Source organism: Haliotis rubra, unplaced genomic scaffold, assembly GCF_003918875.1.
Source record: "Haliotis rubra isolate DU_JTF1 unplaced genomic scaffold, ASM391887v1 Scf1459, whole genome shotgun sequence".
In the NCBI taxonomy this organism is placed as follows: Eukaryota; Metazoa; Mollusca; class Gastropoda; order Lepetellida; family Haliotidae; genus Haliotis; species Haliotis rubra.
Window position 1 is genome coordinate 135,386 of NW_025765402.1, and position 24,964 is coordinate 160,349.

Here is a 24,964-nt window from a genome sequence, read left to right on the forward strand (position 1 = left end):
AAGGCATGATGTTCTTCTAAAGTCACTTTATGAAGCTGGTATACGAGGTAAATTTCTTATGCTTTTAACTTCTATGTATAGTTCTTTATCGGCTTCAGTCAGGACATCTAAGGGTGTATCAAATAGTTTTTATTGTAAAATCGGTACTCGCCAAGCCTGTGTTTCGAGCCCTCAGATTTTTATAATCTTCATAAATAAGCTATGCAGTCTTATGGAGTTAGAAGGAGGTCAAGGTATTACAGTTTCTTCTTCTGTTAGCAATCTCTGCTCTCTCATGTTTGCTGATGATGTGTCAGCAATAGCTGACGCCTGTGCACAGCTGCTAAAAAATATCAATCTACTTGGTAAATTTTGTGAGCAAACTGGTATGAGCGTGAATCTAAAGAAAACTAAAATTATTGTTTTTAGAAATGGTGGTCCCCTGCCTCATATGAAAATTGGTTATATAATGGCAATGTTATTGAAACTGTATCCTTTTACAAGTACCTTGGAATTATGTTCACTCCTAATTTTATAAATTATCCTGGAGTAAAGCTACATCTTGCCTTGCATCACAAGCTAGTAAGGCAATATTCTCGGTTAAAAATTTCCAAAGGAAACTTGGCATCATTAATTGCACAGATTTATTTAAAATCTTTGATTGTATGATATCACCCATTCTCTGTTATGGGTCTGAAATCTGGGGCACATCCTACTGTAATACTATTGAATCTGTCCATATTAAATTCTGTAAATATGTCTTGAAACTTGGAAAATCCACAAGTAACAATATGGTCTTGGGTGAATGTGGAAGAGTGCCTTTACAGTTTACTTATACAACCAATGCAGTGAAATACTGGTGCAGACTTCTAAACATGCCTGACTATAGATTACCAAAACAATGTTATTTTATGCTATTATCTTTAGACAGGGTAGGACGAAATTCATGGGCAACTAGAATTAAAAATATTCTTTTTCAATTTGGTTTTGATTTGTTTGGATAAGTCAGAAAATTGGTGATCACAAAATATTTATGGAATCATTTAAACAGAGACTACATGATAATTTATTTCAATCTTGGCATTCATCTTTGGACAGTTACTTTAAATGTCTTTACTATAAGCAATTCAAATCTTTGTTAAATGTTGAGAGCTACTTGATAAATAATGATATCCCTCAATATTTAAAAACTATTTATGCCCGATTTCGGTGCTGTAATTTTAAACTAGCAGTTGAAACGGGCAGATACACTGATGTTGCATATAATGAAAGGCATTGCCTGTTTTGTAAATTAAATGGTATCTTCGTTGTTGAAGATGAATGGCATGTGTTTTATATCTGTGATGCATATTCTCATATCAGAAATAAGTACATATCAAAATATTTTAGTAAATGTCCATCAATTATTAATTTTATATCAATATTACAGAGTAAAAACGTTAATATTATCAAGGATGTATGTCTATTTTTATACTTTGTTGACAAGAAACACAAATCTAAATGAAATATATATGTGCTCCACTTATCATCAATTTATGTACATGTATTTTGGGCCGGAGGCCTGTTACTGAAATAAAATTTTGTATTCTGTATTCTGTATTCTGTATGGTCTTGGTGTTCATGATCTGTTTCAATAATTCCGCCAGTTGTACGTTATATTGACATTGCGTAATTATCGGTAGGTGGGGTTTTTCAGGAAATTCTTACTGAGGTATTGAATGCATTTCTGCACAGTTTCTTTTCATCTGTGTCTTGCATCCAAATGTGTATGCCATGTGTCATTTTGTCACCGCGAAATATTTCAAAGTATGGTCACTGTCACAACATTTGATAGATGGTTTTTATGTTAGATCCAACAAACAAATTGGCACTTTTGGAATATTTGCTTTTATTTATTTTAGATATATTTTGCTTATCCAACAAGGCTTCCGTCTGTTATTCTGAAAATGAAAGGTATAATAAGTAATTATATGACTGTGAATTTAAGTCTCTACAATATATATCTTGTGCAGATAAAGGGTTTTAGCAAAAAGAAATATCAGGACTCATCTTTAACATATATCCCATGCTATCTGAAAGTCCATGCATACCAAATAATTAAAATTAGTGTGTTTTGTCACAACAATCTCAGAAAGAGAAGTATCTTGATAAATCATACTGTTTTTCGCAGATGAAATTTGCTTGATTGTGGCATGGATAATCTCCCCATTTATAGTTGTAGTTGGGCCATATGACCATACAGTCCCCACAGGTTGCGCAGCCTTCTGGCTCCTTGGGTTCCCAGTCGGTGTATGTCACACGTTCCCCACTCGCGGACCACTTCCATATCCCCTCTATCTCCATGTCGTTGCCACCTACCCAGGTAACCATGTAAGCACCAATATCTGCGTGTGTCAAAAGAAATCCATCAGGTAAACATTGAACCGTTGGTATTAGTTTGAAATAATAGATTACAGCAGTTTGTGTGATTGAAATTGGGCTTGAATATGCAGTCAGTCTCATCTAAGAAATGCTAACTTAAAATATTGTTTTTACATGTATGTATGTGCTCGTTTATTATTACCGCCAAACACCTTCAGATAACCAGTTATGAAAGCGTTTTCGTCGGCCGTCTCAATAGTTGCAAGATGAGCTCCACGCACGACACATTGTTGCTGAAATGAATGAATCTTTTAATACAAATCGCACAACTATATTTTGATATATACGACTTAAAGAATGCAACACTCACTGTGCGTCATGAATAGGATCTCCTTAGCGGTTCGCAGTACACAGTATATTTCGTCAGGTTGTTGTGCTCACAATCCACAAACTACACTAGGCGGCACATAACAACTACGTTCAACCATTAATGCGAAACGTGTTTGTAAGAATGGCAACAATCCATGACGCATAACCACAGTTTTAGTTAGTTAAATTATATGTCATGGATATCAAGTCAAACTTCGTCCCTTTTGGCCGGGAACATTTAAAACCCATGAGATAACCTCAAATGATCAACATTTAAGATATTTTTTCTCACATTCATAAACCATAGTTTCTAGAACATATATTCTATCTTTAGGTAATCAGGTATTAAAAATGTTTATTTTTGTTCTTGTTCTTGTTTGTGTACAAAAATTGTACAAGTAAAACGGATCATGATACTCACAGATGCCTCCATCCATGTCTCCTTGGTGCCAATAAACATGTAACAAGAATTACCATATCGGATCCATGCATTTGGACAACAGTTGCCTGAGAATAAAGCATATTCAATGCATAGCGTGACCAATATCAGCCTTACACTATTGTTTCGTGTTTATATCCACATTGAACTAATTACTAACAACTAACAACAGAAATCGCAAAAACAAACAAACATCAGTTAAAACACACGGATCAAACAACTCTAAAATATTATACAAATTACAGTTCTATCATAACATTAATTAGTTTGATAGATCAGAAGTACTAAGAAAGTAAAACAGCATTGTCTGGCTCAGCTTCTTAAATAGGCCAGGCTAGCTTTCTAGCAAATGAGTAAAGATCTATAGGCACATGAGCGGTATTTCAGCCATTATCGAAATGACACAAGTCATACCAGTCATAATAGCATGCTACACAAATTTGGGTTATCAAACCTGTCAATAAACTACATGAATTATACCTAATTGTTAACACTATTTTGTAAGAATACTCATGACATTTTCTAAGAAGGCATTATCAACATCGGGTAACGATCAACAACAAAAGCTAGACCTTGGGGACTCTACGAATGCTAGTCAGACAGGAGATGCTTCTTTTGCTTCTGTTTCTGGTGATGAACTTTTAAGTAAATATACATGTGTGGCCAATACGCCATTATGACAGAATGACTGCTTCAAACCTTGACATGTACAAAGATAATAATATAATCACGAATCCAATTGAATAGGATTAATGTACAGAGGTAACAATGTAAATACGAAGCTTATGGGATTATCGGTGTATCAGTGTAAGACGAAGACAATAATCATTAGCTCTGAAACGTGGTGTGAAGAATAAATTGTTTGTTGCATACTTTAATGTTTACGAAACAGACACTGAATGTTTGCGATTACCTTTATCATGTTCATGTATTTGGTTTTGACAAGGGTCGATAATTTGAGGGATGGGTATAATCACTTTCATGTTTTGGTACATGAATACATGACACGTTTTTATGGATAACAACTTCTTTTTATTCTTTATACGTCATTTCAGAGCTAATTCGTACTCCTTCACGAGGTGCCTTTCAAGAACGTCATGTTTTGAAACAACTACAATATCACACAAGGAAGAATGGAAAGTACATCATATCCATATTCACCAACACATTAGCAGAAAAGTTTCAAAGTAAGGTTCGGTAAAGGTTACGTCTGTGAGTGAGTGAGAGTGAGTGAGTGAGTTAATATTTAACGTCACATCGGCAATATTTCAGCCATATCGTGACGAGAACATTTGACAGTAAGAAATAGAATATATATATAGATATTATAAAAACCTGCCGACGAAGGACAGTAAAAATACTAGATAATCACAGATATGAAAATATAAAACTAGCAAACAAAGCTAAAATATTCCAATGAAAGAAGACAATACAATGTAAAAATGGGCTATAGATCGCCAACACCAGAAGGTAGATCACCAAACTAGGGACCATGGGGACTTACAGTACCTTGGCTACCTGCACGGACCCTAGTTGGATTTACACCATCCCTTCAGCCGCTGGCGATTGTAAGGAAAGTTAGCTACAATTACAATTACAAGAATGCTACGATTAAAAACCTGGTACTCTTAAATTGACTTTGAAAGTTTTGGGACTTACGTACCCCCTCAGGAGGACAATAATTTTACGCTACGTCAACCCCCTTTGAGGGTACAGCCACTAACAATCTCAGTTACTAATATAAACTACCAATAATAAAATATTTCACTATTTACAAATCAGTCAACAAATCTATTTTTTTTTAAAATGCAATAATTAAATGAGGACTGACATTATTAAAAAGATCCTTCAGAATTTTGGATGTGAAATAGATATCCCTTGTGATGGAATATTCAATGCAGTCAAGCAAGACATGCTTGACTGTGATCCTTTCATCACAAGGGATACAAAACGGAGGATCTTCGCCTTTCAATAAATATTCATGAGTATATCTGGTATGGCCAATGCGACATCATCGCATAATGACCTCCTCAAATCTGGACTGACAACCCAAGTAGGTGTAACCAATGTAGGGTTTTATTGCATGTAATTTATTAATACCTACTTGGGTGTCCCACTTCTTTTGCATTAGATCGCGGATGTATGTTCTAATGCTGGCTTTATAATCAGAGTATGGGATAAGAAGTGGTGTCACAGATTTGTTGAGGGCTGCCTTAGCAGCAATATCAGCCATCGTGTTCCCAGAAATTCCAACGTGGCTGGGTAACGAACAAAAGACGATGTCGCATTGGCCAGTAGCAAGTTCATTGTACAATTCAATAATTTCTAATAAAAGTGGATGTTTGCAAGAAAGATTTTTAATAGCCTGAAGACACGAAAGAGAATCTGAAAAGATGATATATTGTTTATATTTACGGTGTTTATTAATATATTTAAGAGCTGTTAAGATGGCGTTTGCTTCTGCTGTAAATATAGAGCTGTTATCCGGTATTCTAGAAGATATTGTTCGGGATCAACGACAGTGGCACATGCCACTGCGCCACCATCCTTGGACCCATCTGTAAATAAGGATTTGTATGTAGTATATTTATTTCTTAATTGACTAAATTCTTGTTTATACTGTAATTCATTTGTTTTGATTTTTTAAATGTAGTTAATGTTAGGTCAGCTTGTGGCTCAAACCAATTGCCAAGGCGGAGAAGAAAGAAAACGGGAAGGAGCTATATGTTCTAGCTCAATGCCAGCAGCAGAAAGAAAAGGTTTCACTCTTATACCAAGAGGCGGAACAAGAGAAGGCTTCTTGTTATACAGATCTTCATATAGTGGATTAAAGACACAGTTATATGCAGGGTTTGACTCATTGGAATAAAGTTTTGTAATATACTGTAAAGTTAATTTTATACGGCGTTGTGTAAGAGATGGCTCATCAGCCTCGACGTAGAGGCTGTCAACAGGTGAAGTTCTAAAGGAACCAAGACATAGTCTTAGACCTTGGTGGTCGACAGAATCTAAAAGTTTGAGATTACTGTTGCAGGCTCCACCATAAACGATGGAGCCATAATCAAGTTTGGAACGTACCAATGATCGATATAATAGTAGAAGGGTAGCTTGATCCCCTCCCCACTTAGAATTGGAAACGACTTTCAACAAGTCAAGTGCCTTCAAGCATTTAGTTTTTAGGGAATTGATATGGGGAAGAAACGTTAGATGCGAGTCAAAAATTAAACCCAAGAACTTGGCCTCCTTTACAACTTTGATGGGAGTGCCATTGAGAAACAGTTCCGGGTCTTTATGCGGTTTATATTTTCTACAAAAATGTATACAATTAGTTTTGGATTTAGAAAATTTAAAGCCGTTTTCAAGACACCATTTATGTATTTTATTTAAACACAGCTGCATTTGCCGTTCAATAGTATGCATATTCTTACCGCGACAAGAAATATTAAAATCATCCACAAAAAGTGATCCATCAATTGAATCGTTTAAAACTTTGGATAAACTGTTAATCTTGATGCTAAACAGTGTTACAGACAAAATACTGCCTTGCGGGACTCCCTGATCCTGATTATAATGGTCAGACAGGGTTGAACCCACTCGGACTTGAAATTGCCTGTCATTTAAAAAGTTGGATATAAATTGAGGCAAACGGCCTCGTAATCCAAAGTCATGTAAATCTTTTAAAATCCCATGTTTCCATGTTGTGTCGTATGCTTTTTCTAAATCGAAAAAGATCGACACTGCATGTTGTTTATTGATGATGGCATTTTTCACAAAAGATTCTAAGCGCACTAAATGATCGATGGTACTACGGTTTTTACGGAAACCACATTGGATATTAGTAAGAAGGTTATTGGTTTCCAAGTACCAAACAAGTCGATTATTTATCATGCGTTCCATGGTCTTGCAAACACAGCTAGTTAATGAAATTGGCCTATAATTGGAAGGATCAGTATGATCACGTCCAGGTTTAGGGATGGGCACAATTATAGCATCGCGCCACGACGAAGGAAATTGTCCAGATGTCCAAATGTCATCAAAAATAGATAGGAGCGTCTCTAAACATGATTCAGGCAAGTGCTTCAGGAGTTGATAATGTATACCATCAGCTCCTGAAGCAGTATCGTGAGCTTGGTCAAGAGCAGTATGAAGCTCATGTATCGAAAACGTTTCATTGTAGTCTTCCCCATTGTCTGAATTGAAATAAATAAAAAAAATTCCTGCTGTCTTTGATATTTCTGGAATTCAGGTACATAGTTAGAGGAGGAAGAATGTTTGGCCAAAGTTTCTCCAAGTTTATTTCCTATGTCAGATGTATCAGTTAATAATTCATCTCCACTTTTTAGATGCTTAATGCTAGATTTAGAGCCCTTACCTTTTATTTTCTGAATCATGTTCCACACCTTTGATATTGGCGTGCGCGAATTGATGTTTGAGACATAGTTTAGATTGGCGTTTATTTTGTTTAAAAGTACGCCGTGCTTTGGCGTTTAAAATTCTAAATTTGTTTAAATTGTGGACCATAGGATGGCGACGGAAATAATGTTCAGCTTTCTTTCGTGCCTTGCGAGCTTGTTTGCATTCAGCGTTAAACCATGGTTTACGTACATGAGGAACTGCAGAGGATTTGGGGATACACTTGTCAGCTATGTGTCTGAGCTCATCTGAAAAACAGTTGATGGCATCAGGAAGATCATGAAAAAGTTCTGGTTTGAGTATGTCAGCACAGAAAGTTTCATATAAAGGCCAGTTAGCCTTCTTAAAGTTCCATCTTGATGATGGAGGAACATCAGATGAATTCACGGGTTTTAGAATTGTTGGGAAATGGTCACTTCCACACAGGTCGTCGTGGACTGACCTCTCTAATTCATTCAGTAAGTCTGAGGTAGTAATCGATAAATCAAGAGCTGAATAAGTTCCTGAATAAGGATGTAAATATGTGCTAGAAGCGTCATTATATATGCATAAATCATTGTCTGAACAAAAGTCTTCTAATAGTTTACCTTTAGCATTAGTTGTTGTACCACCCCAGAGCGGGTTGTGGCCATTTAAATCTCCCATAATGATACACGGTTTTGGGAGTTGGTCATATAAATTTTGAAGATCAGTCTTCTGAATGACTGAAGATGGTGAGATATACAAAGAACATAATGTGAATGCAACGTGTAAAGTGAGTCGCACTGCAACTGCTTGAAGATTAGAAGTAAGTGTAATAGGGCTATGGATAACATTCTGTTTGACTAGGATTGAAGAACCTCCAGTGGCCCTGTCACCCGGAGGTGAGAAAGAATGATAAGCATTGAAATAACGTAGGTCAAAAGGATCTGTCTGCTTTAAATAAGTCTCCTGCAAACAGAATGCTGACGGCATACAATCCTGGACTAATAACAGTAATTCATTATAATTATGCCGTAGTCCTCTGCAATTCCACTGTACGATGTTGTTCGAATAAACTATCTTTTGGGGGGATTTATTGGGGATCTACCCCGCACTGTTTTGGAGGGCGACAAGCTTTGTGCCCTAGAATGGACATTTTCGGACACGTCCATGTCCTCAAGTGATCCATATTTGTTGTAAAGGTTAATTTTGTTTTCAGACCCTTTTGGGGTTCTGCCACTTTGTTTTTTCGAATAATCAGGCTTAGATTTATTCTTCCCTTTAGCAATGTGATGTACATGAGCTTGCGATTGAGAGTGAGTGGTAGACTGAGACGATGTACCATGATCATGATCTGGCCCTGGCTCTGGTTGACTGTCGGACCTGTCAGGAAGTGATTCTACTGTTTGAATTGATACTGCAGTGGAGAGAATCTGTGGAGAAGTGGTTTTCACCCAAGTCAAATTTGTTTGGCAGCTTGATGATGATGTAGTTACTTTAAGTGTTGCCTCAGATGGAGTCCTGGTTTTGGAGGCATACGTTTCTTTTAATTCAGATCTTTGGACAAGCTGTTTGGCTTCGGCAAAACTAATATTTTGAGTGAATTTGATCTTATTGATCTCCATCTGTAGCTTCCAAATTGGGCACTCTTTAGAGAAAGAGGAATGGTCTCCAGAACAATTTGTGCATTTCTTATAATTACTTGCACAATCTTCTGTCGTGTGTGTCTTCTCACCACAGTGAGCACACACAACAGACAATGTGCAAGTATTGACACCATGGCCATATTTCTGGCACTTGAAACATCTCAGTGGATTCGGAATGTACGTATCCACTTTGATTTGACAGTAACCAGCCTTTATGGAAGTAGGAGCGGTTGGAGTGGAGAATGAAAACAAATAGGTGTTCGTTTGTTGGATCTCATTGTTTTTTCGGACAGTGAAACGTTTCACGTAGAGCACACCTTGTTCCTTCATCTCTGATGCAATGTCAATTTCTAGCATATCAGCAAACAGTCGGTCTCGGTCTCTCACAATACCCTTGCTGGTGTTAAGCGTGCGGTGAGCCGAGACTGATACGGGAATGCCGACAAAAGATTTAGTTGACAGAAGGTTGTTTGCCTGATGTCTCTTACTGCATTCAACAAGTAGAGAACCTGCCCGTAAACGTTTGACCTGTTTGACATCACCTGCAATGCCTTGTATGCCTTTTGAAACAGCAAAAGGGTTCAGTTTTAAAGGAGTCTTGTCAACAGTCTCAAGCACTATAAAACGTGGCCAGTATTCAATAGACGTGGTCGGCCGTTGGTCATTAACCTCAGGATCTGTGTCAAGAGGACGTTTCTTTTTGGTAATAGGGGTTTCGGTAGCCATGGTTAGTGTTTAAGGGTTCATCATCCGAGCTCCCCACCCACCATGGAGTATCATGAAGACAATGCTAAAACAAGTGGGTTTCCAACTTGCAGCACCAAGGATACTCGGATGATATACTCCAGCAGAAGGAAGTAAAAGATTTATTCCTCCACCAGATTGGCCCATGAGCCACCGCCTTCTGGGCATACGACTCTAGGCAAAAACATACATGAAATAGTGTATTTGAAATTATGAGATCAAAAATTGGCCAAGACTTAAAAATATCATTACATAAATCCCAACATTTTGTGTTACAATTCACAATTGTAGTACACACAGGGCTTGGCGTGACCAGCCGATTGGTTGAACCGGGCCAGTTCAACCATCCGTCTAGGTGAAGTAAGGGGCGAAGTGGTGTGTTGGGCAAAGGAACACTGTTCCTGGCCCCAGTGCCCTCAACCACCAGCCTCCCGTCCTCCACCGACACAGGGGCACAACCCACGGCCAACAGGTTGGTGGACCTAATATCCCCCCGGGTCCACAACGGGGGTTGAAGGGCGCTTAGCGTGACCCAGCACCCACCACGAGGAGGTGGCCCTTCATGGGTGCCATACGTCTGTGAGCAGCTGATCATTTAAGTATAACTGCATCATGATGTGAGGAGGTGAAATGGGGCTTAACCTCGTACTTAAGAATATTTCGCTCATATGACGACGTGCATGCGTGTGCATCTGTGGCTGCTTGTAATCGCCCAGACTTAAGCTGGTTTTATAGTCATAGCTCACTGAGACACCACGCCGCAGTTAAGCATGAATACCCCACTCAGAGATATCATACTGACTCCGCACCGACCAGTCCTTGTTGTACCCATTAATGCCAAGCGCCAGGCAGTGACCAACAAGTACCATATTTTAACGCCTTTTGGTATGACGCAGCCGGGGATCGAACCCGCGACCTTCCATTCTCCGGGCGGACGCCCTAGCGCACTACACCACAACTGTATCATGAGAGCAAAATAACGCTCATGGATTGATAATAGTTTGCTACAATCTTCTCCACTAGCTGAGTATTTAAATATTGATAGCTTTGCTTATTTGCTGTTTTGGCATTGAGGAACTTGGGTTTATATGTACGAAGAATAACGCTTTAGAGACAAACTTTATGGATACTTTCTTTATTTCGTGAGTACAGCGATACAGATTCTTGTACCATTGTCAAGGAAGAATGTAACATAAGGTGGAGAAAAATATATACTAAATGGAACAAAGTGAGTGATTGAGTTAAGATTTAACGTTACATCGGCAATATCTCAGCCATATCGTGTCGAAAACAATTTATACAGTGAAAAGGTAAAACATTTTGAAGATAAAACCTGTCGACGATGGACAGTAAAAATACTAGAGAATCACAGATATGAATATAAAGCTAAAACATTCCAATTAAAGAAGACAATACAGTATAAAACACAGGCTATAGATCGCCAACAACTGAAGATAGATCACCATACTAGGAACCATGCGCAGCACCAAAAACCGGATAGTAAACCATTGAAATAAACGTAAATACAGTAGAAAATACATGCCATGACCGGATTTACGTATGTTTTCAGATTTTTTCTATCTTCGGGCATACATTTCATATGAATCTATACCTTTGAAACATATGCTCATCGTACATTTTCGTATGCACAAGTACCTCGTTCATGTATGCCCTGACCGGATTGTCAGGGATTTCCAAATATGAATTGCAAAACAGATACCCCGGTAAATACATGATCATACAGTATTTCCAATGCATTCCTTTGAATTTCAATGGGTGCTGAAATTTCCGATTTCGTTCTAAGTTTCTTCGGGTTGGAAACATGTGAATTTACTTAGGTGGGGAAACACATGTAAATTTTCAAATTTGCAAATGTTTACACACCTTAGATATGTATGTATCATACCGGATTTCAGGGGTATGTATATGAAAGGTTCATACACCTTCATGTTACCTGTACTCAAGCAAGATGATCATATGTTTCCATCATGTGAACTACTTGGTTCATGTAATTTCACTTTCACACATTTTAGTACGTTTGAAATCAACGTTCACATGACCTCAATATTCTTATCACCAACGAGCCTGACAAAGAAAGCAGTATTACGCAAGCTAACGCGCCTTATTAAGCTGCACTCGCTCTTGCTACCAGTATCAGTTACGCCATGTCTGTGGAGTTGGCAAATCTTGTGAGGTACATGTTTCGAGGGATTGAAAGGTTCAGTGGTGAACAAAGGGCGATGCGTTGTTCCTTTGTCCTCGCAAGTGTCACTAGCTGCCCCAATAGAATAGCACTTTGTCTCTCTTGGGGCACAGCCAAATATGCTACACGAACCAACTCGTAATTTCGTAAGTCTGTTCAGCTACAGTAAAATATTTTTTGGCAGTACATAACTGGAATCTTATTGCACTGCGTGTGACCTTCTTAATAGTCTCACAGTGCCTGAACAATGTTATTTCTCCATTCGCTCAGCCTTTGCTGTAATAACGCCATACATAAACTTCAAAGTTTGTTTCACTAACGCGAAAGTATACGATAACAAACAATGCCATATCAAATTATATTTTCTGTGAGATATGAAATGAAAAATTGTTTTATCGAGTAGCGATTATGACCGGATAGGACAGGCGCGTGAGTTCTCTGAGTATATCATAGGCATGTTGGATCTCCGTGCCTTTTCTGAAATTCGTCCATATTGTCCTGTTTAAATTGACGATCCATAACTCAGATTGCGAGTAAATATCACGTAAGTAATTGTGATGTCGCATTGCTGTAAATTTTCCTGTCGGAGAAGTCATTCTCACAAGATGTATATTCCCTTGTTTGGAGAAGATCTATGGCTATTACGCCCCAGTGTTGCTAAACATCTTATAGGCCTTTAGTCTGACACAAACGCAGACATCGCATGTTCAAGTTCAGATCTGACTGGGGCTGAAAATATCAATATCTCAGTGTTTTCCTAAGTAAGTGGAGATCTTTCTACAACATTGGAAATAACTGTATTGTTTTCCTTCTGATATTACCCCGAACGAAAGCTCTACCCATTTAGGGTACAATGTGTAAGTTACAGAAATGTATGGAATAGTCTTAAGACGTTTCTACTTTGACCAGGATTCTTCGAACTTGTAACAGTCGTTTGAGGAGATCAAAAGAGAAAAGGGTCGTGCGCGATGTATATGACGGACGTATATGGGGAACGTTCGAAGAACTTTATAAATACATTAATAGAAATACCGGTTATGTTTAAAACGTACCTTCAATCTGATAGCCAGAGGGATTATTGTGAAAGATCGCAGTACGTATCATCATAAACGGGCCAAGATAAAAGTACATGGCATTCATCCCCTCATTGTATCCCTTTTATAGACATGGGACATCGTTGTTACAGGTAGGGCAAACACTTTCTTCTAAAGGTATCTGCCTGTTTCACGGTACATACATGTGTTCAGATTATCTGGAAAACTAGCGACGCAAGTTCTCCTCCATCACTCCAGAGACCACATAATCTATCATATGGCCTTTGATCACACATATAATTGTATAAATAACCAGTGTTTATTGACAGCGATGAAGCAACTTATCAAAATTTACGGCCGACAGTATCATCTGCATTACTCTCTTAGATAAGGTGAAATATCACAGGGTTGTCATGGTAACGATAATTTGGCATACTATTTATTGTGTTATTCTTTAATCTGCTATTATAATTTAAATCAGTTTTGACATGAGCATGTTATTTAAAAGAGAAGCTGTAACACGAAATGTATTGTGATCAAACCTATAGGCCTTTGTAAAAGCGAGTTTCAAGATCCTTACATAAAAACCTGTTTTCATGATAAATATATGCTAATCCGTGGCACGATTCCAACCATATCATGGGCATATGTTTGTGAATCATAATCAAACAGTGATGTTACAAGGCGTCCATGCCGCGTCTACAACACACATGCAATCAGGGGCGTAGCTACAATTATAAAAAAACAGCTCGAGCTTACACATGATCTTTGCTAAAATATATTTTTTCTTCTAATTTTTGCCAAAAATACCTGCAAACACGTTCCACTAAAAAAATAGAAATACCTCTACGAATCGTACTGACTAAAGTATTCTTTGATTAAAGCATTACCATGTACAGTAAACAGGTTATTCTTCACATCATAACTTTCAGTGATGATTGTTTTTCCATCGACATGTATGAGGATGTTTTGTTACAGTCATGATTATATGTGAATCATCACTGAAATGCAGTTGTTTATTTTTCATTTGTTAATCATTTATTTTAGAAAAAAAACACCAAATACTCGATGTATGGTATTGTATCAGACATGTGTAAACGATGTCCAAACATATTTGTATATGAGGAAATCACATTTCAATTTCCATGGTGGTAAGACATCCGTCCGTAACCCCCCCCCCCCCCTAAATTTTAATGATGAGGAAAACTTTCTTTGAGTGGCACTTTTAGAAGTAGATAATGTCTAACAAAACAAGTTAAAACTCGTCCTTATCAGATGAGGATTATATATTCAGGTGATATGATTTGACTAAAATGAAATTTAACAGGGGATCCAGGCGGAAGTTTTTCCACAATATTTTGAAGCTATTAAAATCATCAAACGTCAAACGATAACTCTTCAGGCCTCATAAAAAAATGAAAGTTGGGCATGCCCTCAATACCACCTAAATATAAGTCGAAAAACAATGGTTTGCTACGCGCCTGGCAAACGCACGAGAATTGCAATACGGGCCTCAAACCACTGATTCTCCGTGACCCGGAGACACATGTGACTGAGCGTATGTTGGGGCGTTGTCTCGCATACAGACCCTGAAGCAACTATATCCAAGCCCACGCAAGTCTACAAAATGTGGCAAGTCTAGATTTCCACAGCTTCAGGAGAAAGTCTCAGGGCTCCTTTTCATTATATTATATATTTTTTTATTTTGAACTTTTATTCTGTAAAATATGTTCATATCAACGAATAGTTGTTAATCTAGTTCTGACGGGTTGAAGACAAAAGACAAAATGGATACTAGTCCTGTTACATTTTTTTAAATTATATATAAACATTCGTCCTTGTCTCGGGTTAAATGAATAATTTCCACCAAACGTACATTCGGAGGAAAGCGAAATCTAGGTTAAGCTATTTGAATCATATTTACAATTAAAAGACCAAAACAATGGTTTGTTGTCCACATTTTTGGTTTTCCATATCTTTTCCCAGTCTGTATCATAGTCACTTAAATATATTTTTCCCCTTCCGTCTTTAGAAAAACTCACTGCAGGGTTCGGGTTATGAAGTGCCATACCAAACACTCACAGCTGGCGGGACCAACATCTCCAGTAACATTTACATCTGCCAACGCTTAATTCGCAAGTGGTGAGGCAATAAGCTAATGAGGCTAAGGGTCCTGTACCATGTTTGTGAAATATCGATGATGCCTTATATGAAGTCTATCATCCAAGCAAGTCTAGCTATGTATGGCATTAAGTCACTGTTTGAAGAAAGGCTCCTTTAGAATTTTATTTGGTAAATATTAGTATTTCAATCATATTGGAAAATACATAGACTAACGCTTAGTGTCTGAATATATATTATTTTGATCGTAACAAACAAACCCATTTAAATTGAAAAGGAGCCTCAGGGAGACACGAGATTAAGTCCGGCTAGCCGTGGCAGTTAGATATGTTTACTTTGTAACCCGACCCCGAAAGTTTCTTGCAGATGTTAACAGACCCTGGACCTGAGGAGATCTAGACTTGCTTCAATTAAGGCTTTAGCATTGCAGAGAGGGCTTGGCAGTAGGGGAAATAATGAGGTTCAGGGACTGTGAGACAGACTAGAAAATGCACGACAACCTACACTTCATTGTGACTATGAATAAGGCATCATTTTAAAACACATGGGTTATTTCCTTTGCGTTAACTGACAGGCTTTCGGCGTCAAATTATTTGGAACTCCGGCCAAAGCTGATGTTATGCTGTCTAGAAATATTGCCTTTTTGTAATGCTTTGGTTACACATAACGATAAGTGATTGTTGTACATATGATGTTTTGGAAGGATAATCTCAGCTGAATGATACTTTGCACGTGTTTCCCATATATATGTCTGTAAGAAAATACTGGAAAGTAAGGGGATGGCTGAATTTGGCCACCTGAGGTAGTGACCACAGCACTCTGGTTATACTGCATTGAGGGAGGACAGAGCTGGGCAAGATACCAATAAATATGCTTGTCATTTAAACCTTTATCTGATGTTTGTGAAATGTGATTTTATAATTGAAGATGCTTCCTGCACCTGTAGCCCCAATATAGATGTTGTTAGTCTGTAAATCTTCCAAATTACTTCGCCTCTTTTTTCAGTTGAAATTAAGATGTTTGCCTTTTATCAAAATAATATATTTTCAGTCTTAATGTGCCTATGTCAGGAATCAAACACCGGTTTTTGACCTGACAGGCGAACATTTTTAGCACGAGCGTACCCCCATCATTCCTTGATACTGTTAAAGAATATACATTGGTACATTTATTACACATTCAAGATTGACCCCAGTTTTGTTTCTATATACCCTTCAGTTTTTATGTTAGTGACGTGATCTGCACACTGATAATTTGAAAAGAGGAATATAAATAAATAGAGGAATATCAATTTACTTTTCCATTTATTTAGTAATTTTCAGTTTCTATTTCGTGGATATTCTGTACGCATGTACTTTTAACAGTTTCACCCATTAACAGTAAAGCATACAGATAATACGTTTCGGTACTTTGATAGATTTCATAATAAGTACACATTATATTCCATGATATTAAGATACCCAAATGTATAACAAATTAGACATCCAAAAGCAAAAGCTAAAAAGAAAACGCATGAGCAACATAATGCTGTCAGGTAGTAAGATTTCAATAATTATCGAAACTGCTTAGTTATGAGCTAATTGCAATCACTACAATTTTCTATAGTCTACCCAAGAGATGGAACAAAAAAGGTCTATTATGAAAATTATGATCTAATTGCAATCACTACAATTTTCTATAGTCTACCCAAGAGATGGAAACAAAATATGTCTACAGTATATTCCGTCGGGTAACTGAAATTTGAGAAAACGTCCGTATGGGATAATACCTGTATTCCGAATCAAAAAGAGGTCATACCAAGTATGTCCATGTTCACACATTTACAACAGTAATTTACACCGGGAATCATTAATACATTGTAATCATCTTTTATGAAAGTATAGATAATGAAATTTGTTCAATAATGAATAGTCGGATAAATCATACAAGTGAGCACTAAAATTAGGGACCTACCGGTTCATGTCTGTGTGAACACATCTGTCTGTGCTTTATTGTAATTAGCAGTGTCTCCTTGTATAGCATATATAAGAAGTGTACCTAAGGTCAGTTACTTAAACTGTTATGTAATTTCCATTACAAAAAGTATAAACCATATTACCTACTGGTCAGAAAGACTTATCAGTACCCCAACACCACCGACCCACCCTAGGCCTACCCCATGCCACACCCTCTCCCTCGCACACATACACAGTCCCTAACATACATATCGCTCTGGCCCATAAACTCGATATTTGAACCTTTTAAACAGACACCATGTCTGTGTCAATAAAGACACGCATGTTGTTAGTGGTGCTCAGTCATGGGTATCACTTCACCATGTGTTTCTCATTATCTCAGTACATTATGGCGTGGTCGGACGCGCTAACAAACCCTGTGTGACGGTTACATTACAGCACCATTGAAATATATGTTAAAGCAGTTCTAATCTTGTAACACTATATTTACCCATTTCCAACCATTTACGCATGTACTAAATATATGACAAGCCTAGCCCTGGTCATACGAGTTTTCAAAGGTATTGAAATGCATGTCCTACAATCACAGCATTTATATATGTTACATGAAACACATGAAAACAATGGCCAGATTTACACACCTGTGAAATACATGTAAATGCAGAGTTGAATGTTCGTTCAATTTAACCCCCCTTTAAACGTGTGTAACTCTGGCGGCCCGATGATACGTAGATTTCAAACGTTGTTCATGTGGCGGCCGGATGAAACCAGTATTTCCTGACGTTAGTAAATTTGGGTAATACAATCATTTTGTGTGGTGATGGGGACTTACATTACTTTTGCTACCTGCACGGACCCTAGTTCGATTTACACCATCCCTTAAGCCACTGGCGATGGTCGGAAGATTCAGCCGAAATTTAAAATAACATGTATCAAAATTCATTTTAACAAAGCATATATCAAAATTCATTTAACAAATCTATCTCTTTTAAAAAATCAAAGATTAAATGATAATTAACATTATTGAAAAGGTCCTTTACTGTTTTGATATTGAAATATTTATCCTTTATGATGGAGACTTCAACACAGTCCGGCAAGACATGCTTCACCGTGGTTCTCTCATCACATGGGATACAAAACGGAGGATCCTCGCCTTCCAATAGGTATGCATGAGTATATCTTGTGTGGCCAATACGACCTCGTCGTATGATGACCTCTTCAAATCTGGACTGACAACCCAAGTAGGTGTAACCGATATAGGGTTTATTTCATTTATTGATACCTACTTGGGTGTCCCACTTCTTTTGCATCAGATCACGGATGTAGGTTATAATACTAGCTTTGTAATCAGAGTATGGAATACGAAGTGGTGTCACAGATTTATTGAGTGCTGCCTTGGCAGCAAGATCGGCCATTGTGTTCCCAGAAATGCCAAAGTGGCTGGGTAACCAACAAATGACGATGTCGCATTGGCCAGTAGCAAAATCATTATATAATTCAACAATTTGAATTAAAAGTGGATGTTTACAAGAAAGATTTTTAATAGCCTGAAGGCAAGAAAGAGAATCTGAATGGATTATATATTGTTTGTATTTAGGGTGTTTTTGAATATATTTTAAGGCTGTTAAAATGGCGTTTGCTTCTGCTGTAAAAATATAGCTGTTATCTGGTAATCGAGAAGATATTGTTCTGGATCCAATGACAGTGGCACAAGCCACTGCGCCACCATCCTTTGACCCATCTGTAAATAATGATTTATATGTATTTTATTTATTTCTCAATTGAATAAATTCTTGTTTATACTGTAACTCATTAGTTTCTCATTAGTTTCTCAGTGGTAAATGTTAAGTCAACTGCTGGTCTGATCAATTGCCAAGGAGGAGAAGAAAGAGTGAGAGAGTTAAAATTTATCGTCACATCGGCAATATTGCAGCCATATTGTGACGAGAACAATTAATTGGTATACATAGTAAGTAATAAAAAACCTGTCTACGAAGGACAGTAACATAGCTAGCTAATCACAGAGACGAAATTAAAACTAGTAATTAAATCTTAAACAGCTGTTTAACTATAGTTGACAATACAATATAAAAACGGGCTATAGATTGCCAACGACTGAAGGTAGATCACCATACTAGGGACCATGGGGACTTAGAGTATATTTGCTTCCTGCATGGACCTTAGTTGGAATTACACCATCCCTTCAGCTATTAGCAATTTGGATACTCAAGCCACAAGAACATATATTCTACGATTATAAAGTAGATATAAACTTACATTGGATGTTTTGGGACTTACTTACCCTCTCAGGAGGACAATAGTTTTACAATACTTTGATAGTACAGACACTAACAATCGCAGTTATTAATCTAAACTACCAATAATAAAATATTTATCTATTTACAGACCATTTATCAAAATTTATCTAATAATTCTATATCCTTTAAAAATTCAATGATTAAATGATAATTGACATTAAAAAGATCCTTAACTGTTTTGACATTGAAATACTTATCCCTTGTAATGGAAAAATCAATACAGTCAAGCAGGACATGCTTGGCTGTGATTCTTTCATCACAACTACTCATGATGACCTCTTGAAATCTGGACTGACAACCCAAGCAGGTGTAACCAATATAGGGTTTTATTTCACGTAATTTATTGATACCTACTTGGGTGTCCCACTTCTTCTGCATCAGATCACAGATGTAAGTCCTAATGCTAGCTTTGTAATCTGAATACGGGATAAGAAGTGGTGTCACAGATTTATTGAGTGCTGCCCTGGCAGCAAGATCGGCCATTGTGTTCCCAGAAATGCCAACGTGGCTGGGTAACCAACAAACGACGATGTCGCATTGGCCAGTAGCAAGATCATTATATAATTCAATAATTTCTAATACAGGTAGATGTTTACAAGAAAGATTTTTTATAGCCTGAAGACAAGAAAGAGAATCTGAAAAAATGATATGTTGTTTATATTTAGGATGTTTATAAATATATTCAAGCGCTGTTAATATGGCTTTGCTTCAGCTGTGAAAATAGAACTGTCGCCTGGTAATCTTCAAGAGATAGTTCTGGACCAAATGACAGTGGCACAAGCCACTGCGCCACCATCCTTGGACCCATCGGTAAATAAGGATTTGTATGTATCATATTTACTTTTTCGGGTTTTTTAAACGTTGTCAGTGTTAGGTCAACTTCTGGTCTTACCAATTGCCAAGGTGGAGAAAAAAGAAAGCGGGAAGGAGCTATATTTTCGAGCCCAATGCCGGCAGCATAAATGAATGGTATAAATACTTAGCCCAAGAGGTGGCTTTTTGTTGTACAAATCCTCATAGAGAGGATTGAAGACACAATTATATTTAGGGTTAGACTTATTTGGGTATAGTTTAGTGAGATACTGTAAAGATAATTTGATACGTCGTTGGTTAAGAGATGGCTCATCGGCCTCAACATAGCGACTGTCAACAGGCGAAGTTCTGAAAGGCCCAAGACAAAGCCTTAGACCTTGGTGGTGCACAGAATCTAATAGTTTTAGGTTGCCTTTGCAGGCTCCACCATATACGATGGAGCCGTAATCTAGTTTAGAACGGATGAGTGATCTGTATAAGTGTAGGAGAGTAGTTTCGTCCTCTCCCCACTTTGAGTTGGAAACAACTTTGCACAGATCAAGTGCCTTTAGGCATTTAGCTTTAAGGGATTTAATATGAGGCAGAAAGGTGAAATGTGAATCGAAAATAACACCCAAGAACTTGGCCTCCTTCACAACTTTGATGGGTGTGCCATTTAGAGATAGTTCAGGGTCTTTATGCGGTTTGTATTTACGGCGGAAACGTATACAATTAGTTTTGGATTTAGAAAATTTAAAGCCGTTTTCAAGACACCATTTATTTATTTTGTTTAAACACATCTGCATTTGCCGTTCAATGGTATGCATATTTGTACCACGACAAGAAATATTAAAATCATCCACAAAAAGTGATCCATCAATTGAATCATGTGAAACGTTTAATAAACTGTTGATCTTGATACTAAACAATGTTACAGACACCCTGATCCTGATTGTAATGGTCAGACAGGGTTGAACCCACTCGGACTTGAAATTGCCTGTCATTTAAAAAGTTGGATATAAATTGGGGCAAACGGCCTCGTAATCCAAAGGCATGTTAATCTTTTAAAATCCCATGTTTCCATGTCGTATCGTATGCTTTTTCTAAATCGAAAAAGATCGACACTGCATGCTGTTTATTAATTATGGCATTTTTCACAAAAGATTCTAAACGCACTAAATGATCGATGGTACTACGGAAACCACATTGTATAGTAGTTATAAGGTTATTGGTTTCCAAGTACCAAACTAGTCGATTGTTGATCATGCGTTCCATGGTTTTGCAAACGCAGGTAGTCAGTGAAATTGGTCTAAAATTTGAGGGATCTGTATGCTCCCGTCCAGGTTTAGGTATGGGAACAATAATAGCATCACGCCATGAGGAAGGAAATTTTCCAGATGTCCAAATGTCATAAAACATATGTAAGACCGTCTCTAAACATGATTCAGGGCATCTATTATAACTAACGAACGAACGAACGAACGATGATTATGAGAGAGCGACGTCATATCTTTATTCTTAGAAGATTGGTTGATTGTGTTGACTTGAAATGTGATTGACTGTAACAATAAACAAAACTAACTTAGATTCACATACAGCAGTAATGCCAATTGTTTACAACAGTACATAACTTAGTCATAACGTATTACGGACTGCATAGTTTTCATTCATTTACTTACAATAACTTATATGATTACCAAATCATTGCAAACATATCAATTCATAATGTTTTCTTACCGTTTTATATGCGCTCTCACGAAGACGAACATACTAACTTGCCTGGCGACCATGCATGTCGCCACGAGACCTTCGAAACATGTGACAAAGCACCTGTAATTATCTGCCCTTTAATCACCTGTAATTATCTGCCCTTTAGTTTTAAATGCTCTGCGCCCAAATGAGATCACTTGAAATAATAAATCAAACCAGATCCTTACATTCCGACCCCTTAATTGTGGAAATAAATGAAACAATTACCAAACCAAAACTAAACTATATTTCCTGTAAAGGATAACGAACCTCCTTTAACAACTATTGAGCACTATTTACCAACTTTCACTTCTGACTAGATATATACCTACTCAATATCCAGTTCACTCAAACTCATTCCCAGCCTCGAGGATGACACACAACTTATCTATGGGTCTTGTCAATGTAGAAGTTGTCGTTTTTACTTCCACTGTACGCACAAACCCTCTCTTGTCTGCAAGTACATTGATAACACGTCCAAGACTCCATGAATTTCTTGGTAGATTGTCTTTAATCAAGACGATGTCGTTAACAGCAACATTGCGACGAGGACTTAACCATTTCTGACGTTCTTGCAAGGATGTTAGATACTCTTGTGACCATCTTTTCCAGAAAACATTCGCGATGTACTGTATCTGTCTCCACCTTCGGCGTGTGTAGCAGTCACTCTCCGAGTACAGTCCTGGAGGCAGTTTTTCTCCACTACGAAGTAGGAGAATGTGGTTGGGCGTCAGAGGAGACAAGTCATTGATGTCACTTGAAACTGTTGTGATTGGTCTGTTGTTCACAATAGATTCAATTTCACAGAAGAGTGTATGAATTCCTTCATCATCCAACTTAATAACTTGTGAACGAAGCAGGGAGTACATGATCTTCCTGACAGTTCTTATCATTCTTTCCCAAGCTCCTCCGAAGTGAGAACCCATGGGCGGATTAAACTCCCACATTATGCCCTTCTGTAGCATCTCCTGTTGTATTTGATGAAGATTCCAAGACTCTACCGCTTCATTAAGTTCTCGTTTGCTTCCGATAAAGTTGGTACCATTGTCAGACCAGATCTTTTTGGGACACCCACGTCTTGCAATAAACCGACGAATTGCATTGATGCATGATGATGTGTCGAGCTGAGATGCAACTTCAAGATGAATGGCTCTTGATGCCAAACAGGTAAAAACCACTCCATAACGTTTGACATTGCTACGTCCTCGTTTAGCTGCAAATGGACCAAAGAAGTCCACTCCGACTCTCATGAATGGTGCTTCATCACAAGATACTCTGTCCAATGGCAGGTCAGCCATCTTTTGATCCCTTTGCTGTGCCATGTACGATCTGCAGATAACACACTTTGAAGTAATGTTCTTGATAAGGTAACCAAGTCCTAAGATCCAGTACTTCTGTCTCAGATTTGTTGTCATAGCAGCCTTTCCTAAATGACCAACAGCTTCATGAGCATCCCGCACGATGAGGTCAGTGACACGAGACTCTTTAGGTAGGAGTACAGGGTACTTTGCTTCAAAGTCCAGACTTGACCGACTTAGTCTTCCGCCAACACGGATCAAACCGTCAACAATGATCGGATCAAGCTTCCTAATGGGTTTGCTTACACATGTTGGACGTTGGTTTTCCAGGGCATCAAACAATTCTTGAAAGCAAGAATGTTGAACTTGGGTAAGTATCACCTTTTCAGATTTCTGTAAAATCTGTACATCAAGCTTTGTTTCACGAATAACCTCTGTCTCAGTCAACTTCTTTTGACTTGTTTTCACTTTCAGATAACTGAAGAAGAGAAGGTAGTATCCAACAAACTTTTTCAACTTTATCCATGAAGAGCAATAGCTGATGAGCTTGCTCAGAGGACTTTCCACAGGGTTTTGCAATAAAGTTGTGTTCACAGTTTTTATTTCAGGGTCATCTTCTGGTAGTTCTTCAACTTCAACGTCTGGCCACTCTGTTTCAGGTTTCGATAAAAAGGAAGGTCCTTGAAACCAGGTAGGTGTATAATCCAGAAAGTCTTTCATATCCATTCCTCTAGAAGCTGGATCTGCAGGATTCTCTTTGATAGATAAATAATTCCAATGGTCTATGTCTGAGCCGTCTCGGATTACAGCAATCCTATTTGCTACAAAGGTCTTGAAGCGTGTTTTTTTCATTGGCCAGGTATCGGAGAACTGTCATGCTGTCTGTCCAATAGATCACCTGATCTATTTTGTACTGGACCTGTTTCTGTATCATGAGAGAGAGACGTACAGCAACACATGCTGCAGTTAGTTCTAGTCTTGGAATGGAGATCTTCTTCAGTGGTGTAACCCTAGCTTTAGACAAAACGAAAGCACAGTGGATGTCTCCCTTTTCATTTACAAGTCTGAAGTATGCAACAACACCATATCCCAGTTCACTGGCGTCTGCAAACACATGAAGTTGACAATCCTGTACTGTTCCAAAGTCATCTGACTTGTAACATCTTGGAATACATAGATTCTCCAATCGAGGAAGATCCGTTAACCACTGTTGCCATGACTTGAGTTGAGTTCCTGTGATCTCTTCATCCCATCCGATACCACAACGACATATGTCCTGGAGTAGAATCTTTGCTTTAAGGATAAATGGAGATCCAAGTCCCAGCGGATCATATACAGAACTAACCACTGACAAAACCATCCTCCTTGTAAGTCCCTGGTTCTTGATTTTCACTTGAAATCCTAGCATATCCTCCTGAACTTTCCACTTAACACCCAAGGCCCTCTCCATGACACGTTCACCCTTTATTTCTTCCAGGTTGAAGTCCTTAGCTGCTTCACCTCTATTTTGGAGGGGTACATCATCCAAGACATCACTGCGATTAGAAATCCACTTTTTCAAGTTGAATCCTCCTTTGTTACA

General features: G+C 37.9%; 1 protein-coding gene across 1 annotated transcript; it reads right to left on the bottom strand.

Annotated features, from left to right (window-relative positions):
* Positions 1-1,847: 1,847 nt before the first annotated feature.
* Positions 1,848-24,108, bottom strand: LOC124269595. The gene is made up of 5 exons (XM_046704617.1): positions 22,752-24,108; positions 3,131-3,216; positions 2,543-2,633; positions 2,138-2,363; positions 1,848-1,919 (listed from the first exon to the last, which is right to left on the bottom strand). The coding sequence occupies exons 1-5, from the start codon at positions 24,106-24,108 to the stop codon at positions 1,892-1,894; spliced, it is 1,788 nt and encodes a 595-aa protein (XP_046560573.1). The 3' UTR covers positions 1,848-1,891.
* Between the last annotated feature and the right edge of the window lie 856 nt (positions 24,109-24,964).

Bases quoted from the DNA above. Each gene is read 5' to 3' on its own strand.
- LOC124269595 (XM_046704617.1), bottom strand. From the start codon at position 24,108: ATGGATATGAAAGACTTTCTGGATTATACACCTACCTGGTTTCAAGGA. The intron at 2,634-3,130 runs GTGAGTATCATG...CATTCATTTCAG, and splicing joins AGACATGGATGGAGGCATCT to CAACAATGTGTCGTGCGTGG. The intron at 1,920-2,137 runs GTATGATTTATC...TTTCATTTTCAG, and splicing joins AATTTCATCTGCGAAAAACA to AATAACAGACGGAAGCCTTG.